We start from the raw sequence: 15,151 nt of genomic DNA on the forward strand, positions 1-15,151 counted from the left end.
CTCTTCACGTTATATGGATAATAGAAAAAGAATAAATTTATTGCATAATATAAGATGAAACTGACAATAATAAAACTGTAGCTGATAATTTTTCATTTAATGGTTTGACAACGATATATAGTATTATCTTGTAGCAATCATATTGTAATATTCTTCTATGAGATCTTTTAAATTTTCTATTATGATTATTTACCATTGGAGTATTAGAGAATGTAATTTATTTTATATTATCTTCTATTGTTTTCTCACTTTCCAAATGCCATCTTTACATTTTATTTTATTGTATTTCAATTTTCAAACTTTTATTCTTTACAGTTTGCAAAGCCTTATACCAAAAAGAGTTGAAAAACCAATAAATATAAAAAATGCTGAAAAGGCTTACAATGACTACTGCTCAGCTATAAAGGAGGCACATCAAATTATTGCAGAATCTTATCGGGTGAATACATATAATTTTTAAAAAGTAATTAAATAATTTTAAAAATTCTAAGTACATATTTCTTTCCTCACAATTACAATTCTCACATTTTTAATTCACATGTTCAGATTATATTTAAAGTTTCTTATTAATTTATTTATCTGATATGATAATTATTTCAAATATCCAATGAGAGCTATATAAATAGAACTAAGGACTTCTGCTACTACAAATATTGATCAAGGAACTAAATAGCAGAAGGAAATTTGAAGAGTGAAACTACCCGAAAATTGCAGTAGCAGAAGTCCTTTAGATCTATTAATATAGCTTCATTGGATATTTGGAATTACTATGTAGTAGTAATATTATTTCAGCAGTTGGTTAAACTGCAATATCTAATAAATAGAGAATCCATCATCATACTTAGAAAACTCTTCACGTTATATGGATAATAGAAAAAGAATAAATTTATTGCATAATATAAGATGAAACTGACAATAATAAAACTGTAGCTGATAATTTTTCATTTAATGGTTTGACAACGATATATAGTATTATCTTGTAGCAATCATATTGTAATATTCTTCTATGAGATCTTTTAAATTTTCTATTATGATTATTTACCATTGGAGTATTGATTGTAGACATTTTCTATATTTTAAAACTACTTTATCCTTCATTATGATAAATTATATACAAAACGATGTATTTTTTGTTGCCTTTATCACAGGAATACGCTACAAAATGTGCGAGAAATCTGAAAATGGACCTTTTTGCAAAATATCTTGAGGACACAGGATTGATTTCAAAAATCAAGGCTCATCTTAGAGAAACAGTTCTGGATTATATGATATTCAAAATCGGTCTACCATCGAAGATTGACAAGGAAAGTGCTCTTCAGGTATTCATCAACAAAATTTGTCAATCATTATTTGTACTAGTTCAGCCATATTATTTCATCTAAAATATGTTGGTGCTATAGAAAAAAATTCGTATCTCAACAAACAAAGTCAAAATTAGCAAAAGCTAAAATACATTCCTTACTCAAGACATAGACTATAACAGCTTTCTCCACTGTGAGAATTCCTTATAACATAATTGCTTCTCATATAACCAATGCTGACAGTAATCACAGTTTGAAGTCATTACTACAGAGACTGTTTAATCAAACTAATTATTATTTAATCTCCATAGTCATACTATTCATATATTGGAGCTGGAAGCAATGCTATTCAAATTGTATTTAATCTACCAATTTTAACATTTTACAAGGACAGTTTTATACCGTAACTATTGTAGGGGTGATTTCATTTCAATCAGTATAATCATTTACATAAATACTGTAGCCTATATTTTTCTCCAGTACAATTCACTTCAAATTGTCAGCATTTCTTAAAACACCAGCACAATGCTGATACAACATTCCCATAATTCCAGCTTCTCATAGGATTTTATTGCACGTTCTATTTATAGAATATTGTGACAATAGACAAAAAGAATGCAGCAAGCTTGATCATATACAATATTCATTTCTAGGCCAATGTAGTATATTAATTTTCCTTTCTACCTCCATTGTTTGTTCTCTCTATCCTCTTGTTCTTTGTTATTTCCAGGATTTTCTAGCAAAGTCTTACATCAAACTAGTGGAAGATATGCGACTGACGGTCACAAACAGGCATTCAGGGAAGATCAACTCTGAACGATCAATAATCTGCAACTACCCCTCAGAAGTGGACGCAAATGCGCTTCATATTTTCGCATGTGAAGCTGCTGAAGAAAATGACAAAGACAAGGCCAAGTCCCTCTTATTGAAGGTATTTTTCGCTTAAAACACACTTTCCCATAGATTTCTGAGGAAGACTACCATTGTTTCTTATGAGAGTATACACACATATTCCTGAAAAAGACTAACCATATTTTTCATGAATTTGTTGAAATAGTGAGATGAGTTCAGCCTCACGTCCAGTTTTTATAAATAGACCTCACCCCAATCAAAAATTAAATCACCGTATTGTAGAATAGTAATTTTATTATCTGTAGAAAATTGAAGTTTTTGATAAATAGCATTTATTCAAATTCATTATAGCAATATATTTTCAAAACCCGTGTCAGAAATGTAAATATTTCTCATCTGAATTTGTGATGAACACATTTTTTCTTCAATTTTTAGATGATTGATATGGATTATGAGAGTCCAGCTCCATTCATCAAAATGGCGATTCTAATGCTGCAAGAAAATAACATTGACGAAGCTGAAACCTACACTAAGGAAGTTATATCCATAGATACCAGGCATCCTATAGGGTGAGTTGCACCATTAATGATTTTCCCTGTACAGTTCAATAGAATTTCAGAATAAAGTACTGTAGCCCAGCCTCGATTTCCAAAGACCTCTGACTTGGAGCAACTGGGAAAGACGACTGATCAGCGGCGACGGTAGACAACCGCCAAATGTGTTAACGCCCATTTGGTCACTGCGTAGACAAGAACGGCAAAAACACCGCCAGCCGCAGTGGCAGTGGACGGCTGCACAGCTGCCGCCAACGGCAATATAGCCGCGCGGCGTTTCTGCCGCCCAGTGTGTAAGCTTCCATTCAAGTCCATAGACTACTGCTCGAACGGCGGCGACGGCGAAATTACTACCCCGGCAGAAACCGCCCAATATGTAACCGGCGTTAGGCGATAGCTCAAGGAGGGGTGGAAACCGGGATTAACAACTAAAGACGGGCTACCAGGGGGGGGGGCGGCAGTTGCCGATCTCGCCCAGGGCGGCAAAGTCCCTAGGGCCGTGCCTGCATAGACTATAACATCTTTCTCCACTGTGAGAATTCCTTATAACATCATTGCTTCTCATATAACCAATGCTGACAGTAATCAAAGTTTGAAGTCATTACTACAGAGACTGTTTAATCAAACCAATTATTATTTAATCTCCATAGTCATACTATTCATATATTGGAGCTGGAAGCAATGCTATTCAAATTGTATTTAATCTACCAATTTTAACATTTTACAAGGACAGTTTTATACCGTAACTATTGTAGGGGTGATTTCATTTCAATCAGTATAATCATTTACATAAATACTGTAGCCTATATTTTTCTCCAGTACAATTCACTTCAAATTGTCAGCATTTCTTAAAACACCAGCACAATGCTGATACAACATTCCCATAATTCCAGCTTCTCATAGGATTTTATTGCACGTTCTATTTATAGAATATTGTGACAATATACAAAAAGAATGCAGCAAGCTTGATCATATACAATATTCATTTCTAGGCCAATGTAGTATATTAATTTTCCTTTCTACCTCCATTGTTTGTTCTCTCTATCCTCTTGTTCTTTGTTATTTCCAGGATTTTCTAGCAAAGTCTTACATCAAACTAGTGGAAGATATGCGACTGACGGTCACAAACAGGCATTCAGGGAAGATCAACTCTGAACGATCAATAATCTGCAACTACCCCTCAGAAGTGGACGCAAATGCGCTTCATATTTTCGCATGTGAAGCTGCTGAAGAAAATGACAAAGACAAGGCCAAGTCCCTCTTATTGAAGGTATTTTTCGCTTAAAACACACTTTCCCATAGATTTCTGAGGAAGACTACCATTGTTTCTTATGAGAGTATACACACATATTCCTGAAAAAGACTAACCATATTTTTCATGAATTTGTTGAAATAGTGAGATGAATTCAGCCTCACGTCCAGTTTTTATGAATAGACCTCACCCCCAATCAAAAATTAAATCACCGTATTGTAGAATAGTAATTTTAATATCTGTAGAAAATTGAAGTTTTTGATAAATAGTATTTATTCAAATTCATTATAGCAATATATTTTCAAAACCCGTGTCAGAAATGTAAATATTTCTCATCTGAATTTGTGATGAACACATTTTTTCTTCAATTTTTAGATGATTGATATGGATTATGAGAGTCCAGCTCCATTCATCAAAATGGCGATTCTAATGCTGCAAGAAAATAACATTGACGAAGCTGAAACCTACACTAAGGAAGTTATATCCATAGATACCAGGCATCCTATAGGGTGAGTTGCACCATTAATGATTTTCCCTGTACAGTTCAATAGAATTTCAGAATAAAGTACTGTAGCCCAGCCTCGATTTCCATAAAACACTGTCCAAAGGTTCTCTTTTCAAGATGTTTAATTTACCAATAGTTAAGCAGATAATAGAAGTGATTGAAAAGAGCAGGAAGACCCCAAAACTATTCCTTTCCTGAATTTTGATACACAATATAGGCCCAGTTCATACGACACTAACAAATCTAATGGGTCATTATTCAAACTATATTAAATTTATAGGTTTAATGGTTAATAACATTCATCAGGTATCCTATAAACTGATAACAACTATAATAATCATATAACATGATTCTCAAGCAAAAGTGTTCTATGTTATCGCTTCTTCAGATTTGGACCAACCATTAATCGAGTCATGAACAAATAATATTGTGATTAATCATAACGTATTTTTACGGGCTTACTCCCTACTTAATATTATTTGAATGATTGAAATAATTAGCACTTTTTTGAAACATTGAATCTTGTTTATTTGACACTAGAAAAAGCCATCATAGCCGAGACATGTGGTGTCTTCAAAAAGAAAACTAGAAACGTTCCAGTTTATTCATTTAAAAACTATTCATGGCATTCATTAAGTTTGTAGCGTGAATGTTGATGTTGTGGAACTTTTCCATAATTAAAGATACTTGAAATATTGTCAAAAATCCATTCTATTTGAATAAAAATTAATATTTTACAGGAGCATGCTTTCGTGTGTGCTCATCAGCTGTAAGTTACAGTACCAACTGTAAAGAGTAGGCTACTGTAAGAGTATTGTAACTTACAGCTGATGATGTGTGAGCACACACGAAAGCATGTTCCTGTAAAATATTAATTTTTATTTAAATAGAATGGATTTTTGACAATATTTCAAGTATCTTCAATCATGGCATTCATATTGGAAAATACAAATCAATTTTTTTTATGCTTGTTTCAAGTGTGAACTTGTTAAAGTGTGAAAAGGATATTGAATTGAAATGTGTAATTCTCCTTCTCTCACACTTGTTGATACATTATCATTGAATCTTCTCAATGTATTTGATGAGACTGAATATTAATTATCAATTTTTATGGAGCAAAATTTCATCTCAATTTACCTGAGTTTATTTTTTTGATGTTCACCTATCAATGATATTCAAGTTATCATCCTAGAAAGAAGTGCTTCGTTTTTTCAGGCTAGTTAGGTTTTCGTGTTATGATAATTTTAGCTATATGTGCTTAAAATATGTTAAGATGATAATATGTGCTTTTGTTAGATCATAGCCTCAATTTGATGTAGAAATTGAAATGGACATAACCTATGTATAGGCCTAATATTTGGATAATTTAGAACTAAATTAGGAAATTGAAGAAGTTTTGGGCAATAGCCTACTGTTTTTTCTTTTCCGATCATTGTATTGTTTGTGCTAACCTAATAAATAAATAAATATTGAGTGCGTTTGCATATTGTATGAATTTGTGTCAAATTCATTTGATATCAAGTATTTTAACTCTTATTATCATACATCTCAACAGGCTATTACTGTATGCCGTAATTTTATTCCTGAAGGAAGACTTTAATACTTCGGAATTATTTTTGCATGCAGTCACAACCTTTCATCCCAACTTTGTTGAGGCTTGGATCGCTTTCTACTTCTTCTACTGGCACTTCCAAATGTTTGAGGAAGCTAGAATAATTATGAGTCACGGTGAGTGATGTTTCATTATTTACAATGAAACTTCCAATAGTGAATAGTCGGATAGTTAAAGTAGTATTCTCTTATTGCTCAGCAGAGCAAACATTCATCATTGTGAAGCAGGACTTTTCTGTGGCCTGGTTCTGAAACTCTAAATATGTGTAGGCCAGTAACGAGAAGCTATTTTGATTCTCAACCCAGTAAGACAAAAATACCAAAAATAGTATTCTCAATTGTTTATCATAGATTCAATTATTTTGCACTTGAATTTATTAACAACCCATAACTTCATAAACCTTTTTAAGTTTTGTTTATTATTACAGTATTCACAAGTTCATTGTATTGAAATGGTGAACCATATTTAGCAAATAAAATCGATGAACCCTTAATTACTCCATAAACAATAAAAACAGGTGGAACTTCAACTACCACTCTCTCAAATTAAAATAGTTCAAAATAGGGCTAAAACTGAAGTGGAGTTCAAAATGAGCTCTTCTTTTAGGTAATAATAATAATAATAATAATAATAATATAATAATAATAATAATAATAATAATAATAATATAATAATAATAATAATAATAATAATAATAATAATAATAATGATATTTTATTCTCAACAAAAGTATAACAAAAACAATGTAATACAGTTGAAAAACGTCACAGATAAATAACATAATAACATAAAATATCAATCTTAAAATAGTCAAAAAAGGTTAATATAATAGTCAAAAATAGTTAAAAAGGTCAAATTTTCATCAAAATTCTTTGTCGAAAAATGTTAATACAGGAAATGTATGTAATGTAATAATTGTATTGTAAATGTAATTTATTTACCGAAAATTAATAATTCATTAAGATTGAGATGATAGAGGATGAAAATACTTATTAATTTAAAATTGAAAATACTTGTACATTGAATCTACTGAAAACTTATTGTAGAGAGATCAAAAATTAAATTGAGAATCAAAATTATTCTCAACTATTGGTGATAATAATAATTTCACTCTGTGGTTATTTGCAGTGGATAAACTCATGTTCTCCCTCCCTTCAAAAACCGAGAATCAACCAGTGATTGAAGAAATCGAAGAATCAAAGAACAATTCGACAGGCATTATTGATGTTATTGTTATTGACGATAAAAATCTCAACAGTGCGAAAGTAGAGGAGCAAACAATTGACGAAAAAATCGACAGCAATCCGCAATTGAATTCCGATAATTTGGGATTGAGCTCTGAAAATACAGAGTCAAAAACATTGGATGCCATGAGTGAAAATCCAGTTATAAAAAGATTGGATGTCATGAGTTATGTGGATAATGATGTGTTGGAGCCTATACTCTCGTGGTTTCCTGAAATTTGTGATGATGATTATGCAACATTTTTGAAAACAGCCATATTTCTGTTGACTCTCAGATGTTTCATGGTAAATATAGTGTAAAACTGCATTGGTAATTTGAATATGATTCATCAGTGTTTAAAATTGGATAATCAAATATAAATTTAGGATTATATTTTGATAGTCCTAATCCTAAGTTTAATAATTTTGATAAACTTGGGATTATTTTAAAATCAAGTTAAAGGAAATCGTCTCTTATTCTGTCTGATTACAGTATTGTTGACTTGTTGAATTCTTGGAATAATCTCCTCTCATATTCAGACTGTCACTTTGTGGGGTATATTCACAATCTATTATTGCCATTGCTGATATATGTTTTGATAATTCATGTTTCAAATCAAATAAAAATCGTCTATTGTCATTAAAAAACAATGCTTGTTATGACATCATGTTTTTTAATAACAATAAACGATTTTTATTCGTTTTGATTTCATGTCTTGATTGTTTTGATATATATGCTTTATGCCAACATTTGTTTCTATTGATAATTTAATTTATTCCCATTAATATTTTAAAATATAATGAAAAATTGACTTTTAAATTTCAGTTTGCTGAAATGTCTCTGAATAAAGTTCGTCAGTTGTCGACCAATGACGAAATAGCAGTTATTGTCGAATATTTATTGGCCTGCTGTGATTATCTCCAACATCGGCCTGAGAATGCTCTCCAACATTTTAATGCTGCTCTACGTTTCAACATTCAAGTGAGTTCTAAATTCATTTTATAGGCCACTGTTGGCATTTCTTATGAATTATATCGTTATGCTTATATATTTTATACCTGTTATTATATTAATAGGTATAATACACCGTGATTCAAAAAGAATACCACAACTTTGAAAATCTGTATTTAATCAAGGAGAAATAATAGAAACTTGGGTTGTAAATCAAAATGAAGAGTATTAAAATAAGTTTTTCAGCTCTAGAAAACAAGTTTACAAATGTTCAATGTAACCCCCTCCAGACAATCGAGTGATATCAATACGATACTCGAACAAACTTACGATACTTGCACACCCTCAGTAGCATATCGGGTGTAACAGTTTGTATAGCCGCTGTTTTTTCTTGTTTGAGCTCCTCAATGTTAGCTGGTGGAGGAGGTTGATACACTTTATCTTCAACGTACCCCCACAGAAAAAAAATCGGAGGGGGTGAGCTCAGGGCTTCTTGGAGGCCAGTGATGAAGTGCTCTGTCTCGAGCTGCTTAGCAGCCGATCCATTGCCTCGGATAGTTTTCATTCAAATAGGCACGGACAGATGAGTGCCAATGGGACTAAATAAGGAACTAAAAAATCTTCAGAGCTTCCTCAAGTCGATGACAGATAGTGCTTTACTCTCCGTTTATTCTTTGCAGAGTTATAAATTTTCAAAGTTGTTGTATTCTTTTTGAATCACGGTGTATAATAACGTTATTAATATAATAACGTTATCAATATAATAACGAATACATTATGCTTCCTATCCAAACAATGATAACAGTTAGAAGAGATCTCACTATATAGTGCTACTTTCCCAACTGAAAAATTTTCAATTATTCCAATATTTTGTAATTCCACTTCTAAATTAGGAGTAGCAAGTGTCGATATCCATCGACAACATGTTGACACATGTTGCAAATGCAACAGGCTATTGATAACATTTTACTGGTAACATTTTGATTTTTCTCTATTTTTTAATAATTACTTATTTTTTCAAATAATTACTCTCAAATTACTGAAATATTTAAACGAATTGGCATACATTTATTTAACGAATTAGCATATATTGAATAAATATTTTTCATCTTGTACCAAAGAATAATTGTACCTATTGATTTCATTAGTATTTAGCACCTATTTTGATAATGTTTATTTCTGTTTCTCAAGCCAACTCCATTACATCTACTATCTGGCCACTGTTACTATAAAATGGAGAATTTTGAAAAAATGGAAGAGAGCTACAGTTTTGTACAGAGTGTGTCAAAAAGACCGATCGCCTTTCAACTGCACTTGATGTATTTGAGGTTAGTGAAACTTGTTTATTCTTATTTGTATATAGATGTTAAATGAAGAGTACTGTGTATTGTATAAATCTAGTAGATATTGTAATTTATCAAAGTAGCTGTATTGTACCATAGAGTAAAGATACTGTTCATGATTATTTATCTACATTATTTGTCTCTGTATATATAGATGTACTTATTGTTTCAGATTTCAACTTGAAAGATTATTAAAATATATCCTCATCTTGTTTTTTAATCTCTTGTATGAATTAAAATCTGACGATTATTACTTATTCAATCATTCAGAATTATACAACTTCTAGAAAAGTACCTCAGGCTAAAGCCCAAAACTATTCCAATTCCATAAATATTGAGATAATTCCGATTTTAAATAGCAGTATAAGTAAATTTACCACCTATTAATATTAATAAGATCAAATTAATCTATAAATATTGATTGATTTCGAAATAAGATTATTAATTTTCCAGGCTTGGTAATGCAAAATTCATGCAAGAAAAATTCAGAGATAGCAGCGAATTCTATTTCAAATCATGTGAGCAAATTTGCAGTCCTTTGGCATGGCTTGGCTTGGCTAAATCCTGCTACATGGTGAGCTCTAAGTTAATTAAAGATTTCTTCAAAACATATCAATGTTCATTATTAGAGATATTAAAAAAAAGTGTTTTAAAGAAACACAATCTTCCTGGACTAGTTTATTACTATACGCCAGTTTTTTTATTCACAATAAATTATCCTTTTATTACCGTATGTGTTTATATTATTAAATTATAAATACCTAATAGAAAGAATTTATATTGAATGAAAAAGACTAAGAAATTGTCAAAAAAACACAGATTTATTGATACTTGGAAATATAAGAGACTTATTGATACTTAGATACTTTCCAAGTATCAATAAATCTGTGTTTTTTTGACAATTTCTTAGTCTTTTTCATTCAATATAAATTCTTTCTATCAGGTATTTATAATTTAATAATATAAACACATACGGTAATAAAAGGATAATTTATTGTGAATAAAAAAACTGGCGTATAGTAATAAACTAGTCCAGGAAGATTAGAAGATGGTTTTTTGACAATTTTTTATAAAAATGTGGTTTTTTAACATTCAATATGAATAATTACCACAATATCAACTTCTCAACTACACAAAAATAGAAAAAATTCAAAACATTTTCAACTAGCATATTATATTAATTGTATCCCAGCAAATAGGCCTAATTGAAGTTGGTCTATCTCAATAATATTTTACTGAATGATAAAATATGCAAAAAAATTCACATATCAATTGATGGCAAATGTCAATGAAATTGTTTAATGGACTGGCTGTAAATTTTAGAGGAATGAGCGTAAAAGTTTTCAATCCATACATATTGAACCATGTTCTTCTAGTCAAGTACGGTACGGTACCTTTATTTGGCGAGAAATTTTTTCTATAGTGTCGTGATTCTGCATGTGACATTATAATAAACATTAATATTATATTTAGAAGATTAATATTATATATTATAACATTAATATAAAACATTAATATTATATATAAGACAGAAGCTGATATTGGTTTTTTAGTGTTTTTATAAGATGTTGATTATTCCATTACATTGTTACATTCTACCTCTGTTGAAAAATTGTTTTCTGAAATATTTCAGTAGGTTCCATCTACTGACTGAAATAGCTTACTAAATTTATTATTCATCTCTCTATTTATTAATTTATTGACAATAATTAATCACAGATTCGTTCAAGAATTACATTGTTGGATAGCTTTGATTGTATGTTGACGATTATCTCATCATTGTAATGTTTCATCTCTATGAACTATGAAGATGATTGATTGATTGAGTTATAATTCCCAGTTGGAATCATATTTGGACGCTGAAAGGTGTCTATGCGAGGCAAATCTGTTGGACTGTGAGAATGGCGAAATATGGGGTTACTTGGCACTGGTCAATCACAAACTTAATCGTCCTGCTGTTTTTCTTGATTGTTACAACCAGACTAAACGAGTAAGTTGTTCCAAAATCCTGAGTTCAAATTCGACGATTCAGTTAGTTAGTTAACAGGGTCAGTTATACTGTAGTGAAGTTCAGTCGAATTTGATTCCATGTGCATTTTAATAGCTTATTTTTCATTGTACTTTTATTTTAATAATTGGAATAAAAATTATAATTGCATTTCATTTCATGTGAAGTTCAGCTTTCTTTTGCATATGAAAGAATGAATCAATCATAATTATATGAGTATGAAAAAATAATACCAGTGAATGAATTAATTAGCTATTGAACTATATAGTAGCTTGTTATTAATAACGTATACAGTTATTACAGTAGGTGAATAGTTATTACAGGTGTAGGTGAACATTTATGACAGTTGTAGGTGAACAGTTATTAAAGAAAAACTGATGAGGTATGAAAGACCTACTCTTTTTAGAAAAAAATATTTAATTTTTTTCTCTGCGATTCAAATTGAAACCTAATAGGTAAATTGGAAATAATCAGTTCATCAAGTCGAAATTCTGATTCAACTTGACTGTACTTATATATTATATAAAAAATGGAATGATCAAATAAAAAATTTGGTTTTGAACCATTTCCTATTAACTTACTGTTCATTTTACTACAGTATGCATTTGCTATCGATTATTCTTTTCTTCTCTTCAGCAAACTCAATTCTCGAATTGATTTGGAAAAAGATGTTATTTTTGATACTCTTCAATTTTTCTTTCTATTACGAACTGCTTGTTAGTAATCACTTATGAGTACTTAAATTATGACATAGTAGTTTGATTTTTACAAATTAAACCTATTAGCTTCTACTCAAGTTTGTGAGTTTGTTACATTTCCCTGGAAAGTGTCGAACCAGTGTTGAGAAAGGGCCTAGTGTCCGAACGCGCTCCACAAACTTGAGTAAAATCGAACAGCTTTTATTTATAAAAATCAGACTGCTATGTCTTAATTTAATTTTTCAAAAGTGGTTATTTTTGAATTAGAATCTTCCTCGTGGAATCAACATAGCAGAAGGTAGTGCAATCTTTAGTACCACTACAATTAAACAATCTGATGAAGCATTCTGATTTCAGTTCCCATCCAACAACGAAATGCTGAGGAATGAGATCGGACAACTTTACTATTCATTCTATGAGAGCAACTGTTTTATCAATAGGAGAAGCACTATGGATTGTGTTGATATCCCGGACTGATGTCTGACGATTTTGTTGACAATTTTTCGTTTTTTAAACACATATTTTGTTGTTAAATTTGTAAATTTCTTGAATTGTGATTTTCATTTTCAACCCTATGGAATAATCAGTTGTAGAGCGTAGAAGGTGAGATACACCCTCATCACAGATAAGCAATAGGCTCAACTCTAATTTATGCTTTCATCTTGTCATTGGGAATGTTGAATAATAGTAACATGAAATCTGTGACGAATTCTTAGTAGCGATTTATTGATATAGTGATTTAGTAAGTTGTACCTTTAATGTGTTGTACCTCTACGTTCTCTTAAAACTTTTGGAGGAGTTAAATCTATAACCTCCACTTCCTGGTACAAATAATTAATGTATTGAGTCTTGTCGCATTGTATTAGAAGATCCCGGTTGCACAAAATGCGGTCAAATTTTAATCGCGATAATTTCAACGACAACCAATTAGTGAAGACATTTAAGAAAAGAAGATTTCTCTGATTGGTTCTCGTGAATTTAACGATTAAAGTTTAACCGCCTTTTGTGCAACCGGCACAGAGATTATTTGATCTGAAGAAGTGATTCGAATAGACTCTATCTTGAGAGATTTTCAAGAAAAGAAACATGTTAATGAGAAGTACTAAAATCTGGATAGATGCTGGTTTAATTATATGCATTGAAAAAAATTAATCAAATGAAGGAAAATGTTAGAAAAGAGGAAACTGGTAGTGACATTTCGAATTGAATACAATAATTATTAATGACAACTAATATGCTATGCTGCACATTGCAAAGTACTAAAGTAAATTAAAAATAAAGAATCGTTTAATAATTTACGTCATTTTCAAAGCACACGTTCATCCCTAATGGAAGCAAGCATCCAAATTCGATTTGGTGGGTTATTAAGTTAGATCAATACAGAGTGTCTGCAAATTTTCGTGCCATCAAGGGAAGCAAAGGGCCAATTTTGCGCGTGTGGTCGGAATGCACTTATATAGGAGACTGCCTCTAAGTGGTTGACATTGACACTTCTCTGTCGCCTTCTTGAATCTCTCACACTCACTCTCTCTCTCTCTCTCTCTCTCTCTCTCTCTCTCTTGAGGGTTAAGTGTAAGAGAGGGCCGACTGCGCCCTAACTTCGCCCTCCTAGGTTTTTAATAAAGGCAGCGATTCAATTCAATTCTCTCACACTCACTCACTCTCTCTTTCACACACACACTCTCTCACTCTGTCTATCTCTCTCTTTCTCTCTCTTTTTCCGGTCGTGTGTTAATGGAAAGGATATTATTTCATATCCTTTTCCTAGAGTCGAGAATTATTTGTAGAAACACTGCCGATATAATATATACATACATATAATATATACTACATATTATGTAGTTACATTACATGATTATAGTATCGAAGTTCAAATTTCATTCAATCTTGATCAATAATCCTCCATACTTTGTGAATTGCATTGAATAGTTAGCTATTTTATCATTTATTGTGAATTAGTGTTCAAGCCAGTATATATTTTAATTAACATCAATGATGAAATCTAATCCAATCTCTTATCTCTGAGTACCTCCACTTTCACACAGTTTTCTACACAGTAGTATTTTCTACACAGTTTCATTTAGTTCGTGGTTATCATCACGGATAATATTGAGTCAATAATTTTTTCTCCAAATTCATTAAATTTTCTGTAGGTACCGTACATGTATGTCCCTATGTGTATGTCAACTCTTTTCTCCTCTCTTCAGCCTCTTGTTGTAAAACTAAAATATAGAATCACATAATTTTATTATATTCCTATCTATTATTCATTTCTATTATTTCGTGAAAGGTGTCTTTCTTGAGATATCCTGAAGGCTATCCTCATTTTGAAATAATGGAATGAAGATCACCTGTGTTGTGATAATTATGTTTACCATAATCATTGTGAAAGGAGAATTGTTCAAAATACTAGAGATTAGATGAAATCAAATTTACTCCCCAAAACACATAAGAAAATTTGTTTGGATACAGTAAAATACCACCAGACAAAAAATTGGAATGGGAAAAATAATAATGCACGAAAAGACCTGTAACAATGCAAAATAAACAAAAATTTCAAAAAAATAATTCAATGGATGATACTAACACAGTTATATTATTATTATTGTAAACAGTTTATGATTGATTCTGTACTACTTGTGCTCTTATTTTCCAAGATCTTTTTCTTGAATTTCTCCCACCAAAGAGTTGCGATCATCACGACACCTCACAATGGCTCCTCACTCAAATGTGTACGCAAAACCAATACTGTACGGTATGTGTTTTATACAAACTCTTTGTTATCATTATAAATTATCACGAGTGCATCACTGGGCAATGTTTTCATGTGTAAGCGGATGGAAGCCATATG

At 31.1% G+C, this 15,151-nt stretch overlaps 1 protein-coding gene across 1 annotated transcript; it reads left to right on the top strand.

Annotated features, from left to right (window-relative positions):
• Positions 1-320: 320 nt before the first annotated feature.
• LOC111061863 (cilia- and flagella-associated protein 70) lies at positions 321-12,845 on the top strand. The gene is made up of 11 exons (XM_039428922.1): positions 321-439; positions 1,149-1,319; positions 2,032-2,232; positions 2,589-2,722; positions 6,020-6,192; positions 7,205-7,605; positions 8,126-8,281; positions 9,443-9,579; positions 10,048-10,168; positions 11,435-11,584; positions 12,658-12,845. The coding sequence occupies exons 2-11, from the start codon at positions 1,182-1,184 to the stop codon at positions 12,775-12,777; spliced, it is 1,731 nt and encodes a 576-aa protein (XP_039284856.1). The 5' UTR covers positions 321-439; positions 1,149-1,181; the 3' UTR covers positions 12,778-12,845.
• Positions 12,846-15,151: the final 2,306 nt, after the last annotated feature.

This window comes from Nilaparvata lugens, chromosome 5 (genome assembly GCF_014356525.2).
Source record: "Nilaparvata lugens isolate BPH chromosome 5, ASM1435652v1, whole genome shotgun sequence".
In the NCBI taxonomy this organism is placed as follows: domain Eukaryota; kingdom Metazoa; phylum Arthropoda; class Insecta; order Hemiptera; family Delphacidae; genus Nilaparvata; species Nilaparvata lugens.

What these genes read in the sequence shown, in the direction of transcription:
- LOC111061863 (XM_039428922.1), top strand. Translation starts at nt 1,182, where the DNA reads ATGGACCTTTTTGCAAAATATCTTGAGGACACAGGATTGATTTCAAAA. An exon ending in ACAAGGAAAGTGCTCTTCAG is followed by an intron (nt 1,320 to 2,031) that starts GTATTCATCAAC and finishes TGTTATTTCCAG; the next exon opens with GATTTTCTAGCAAAGTCTTA. An exon ending in TAGAATAATTATGAGTCACG is followed by an intron (nt 6,193 to 7,204) that starts GTGAGTGATGTT and finishes GGTTATTTGCAG; the next exon opens with TGGATAAACTCATGTTCTCC.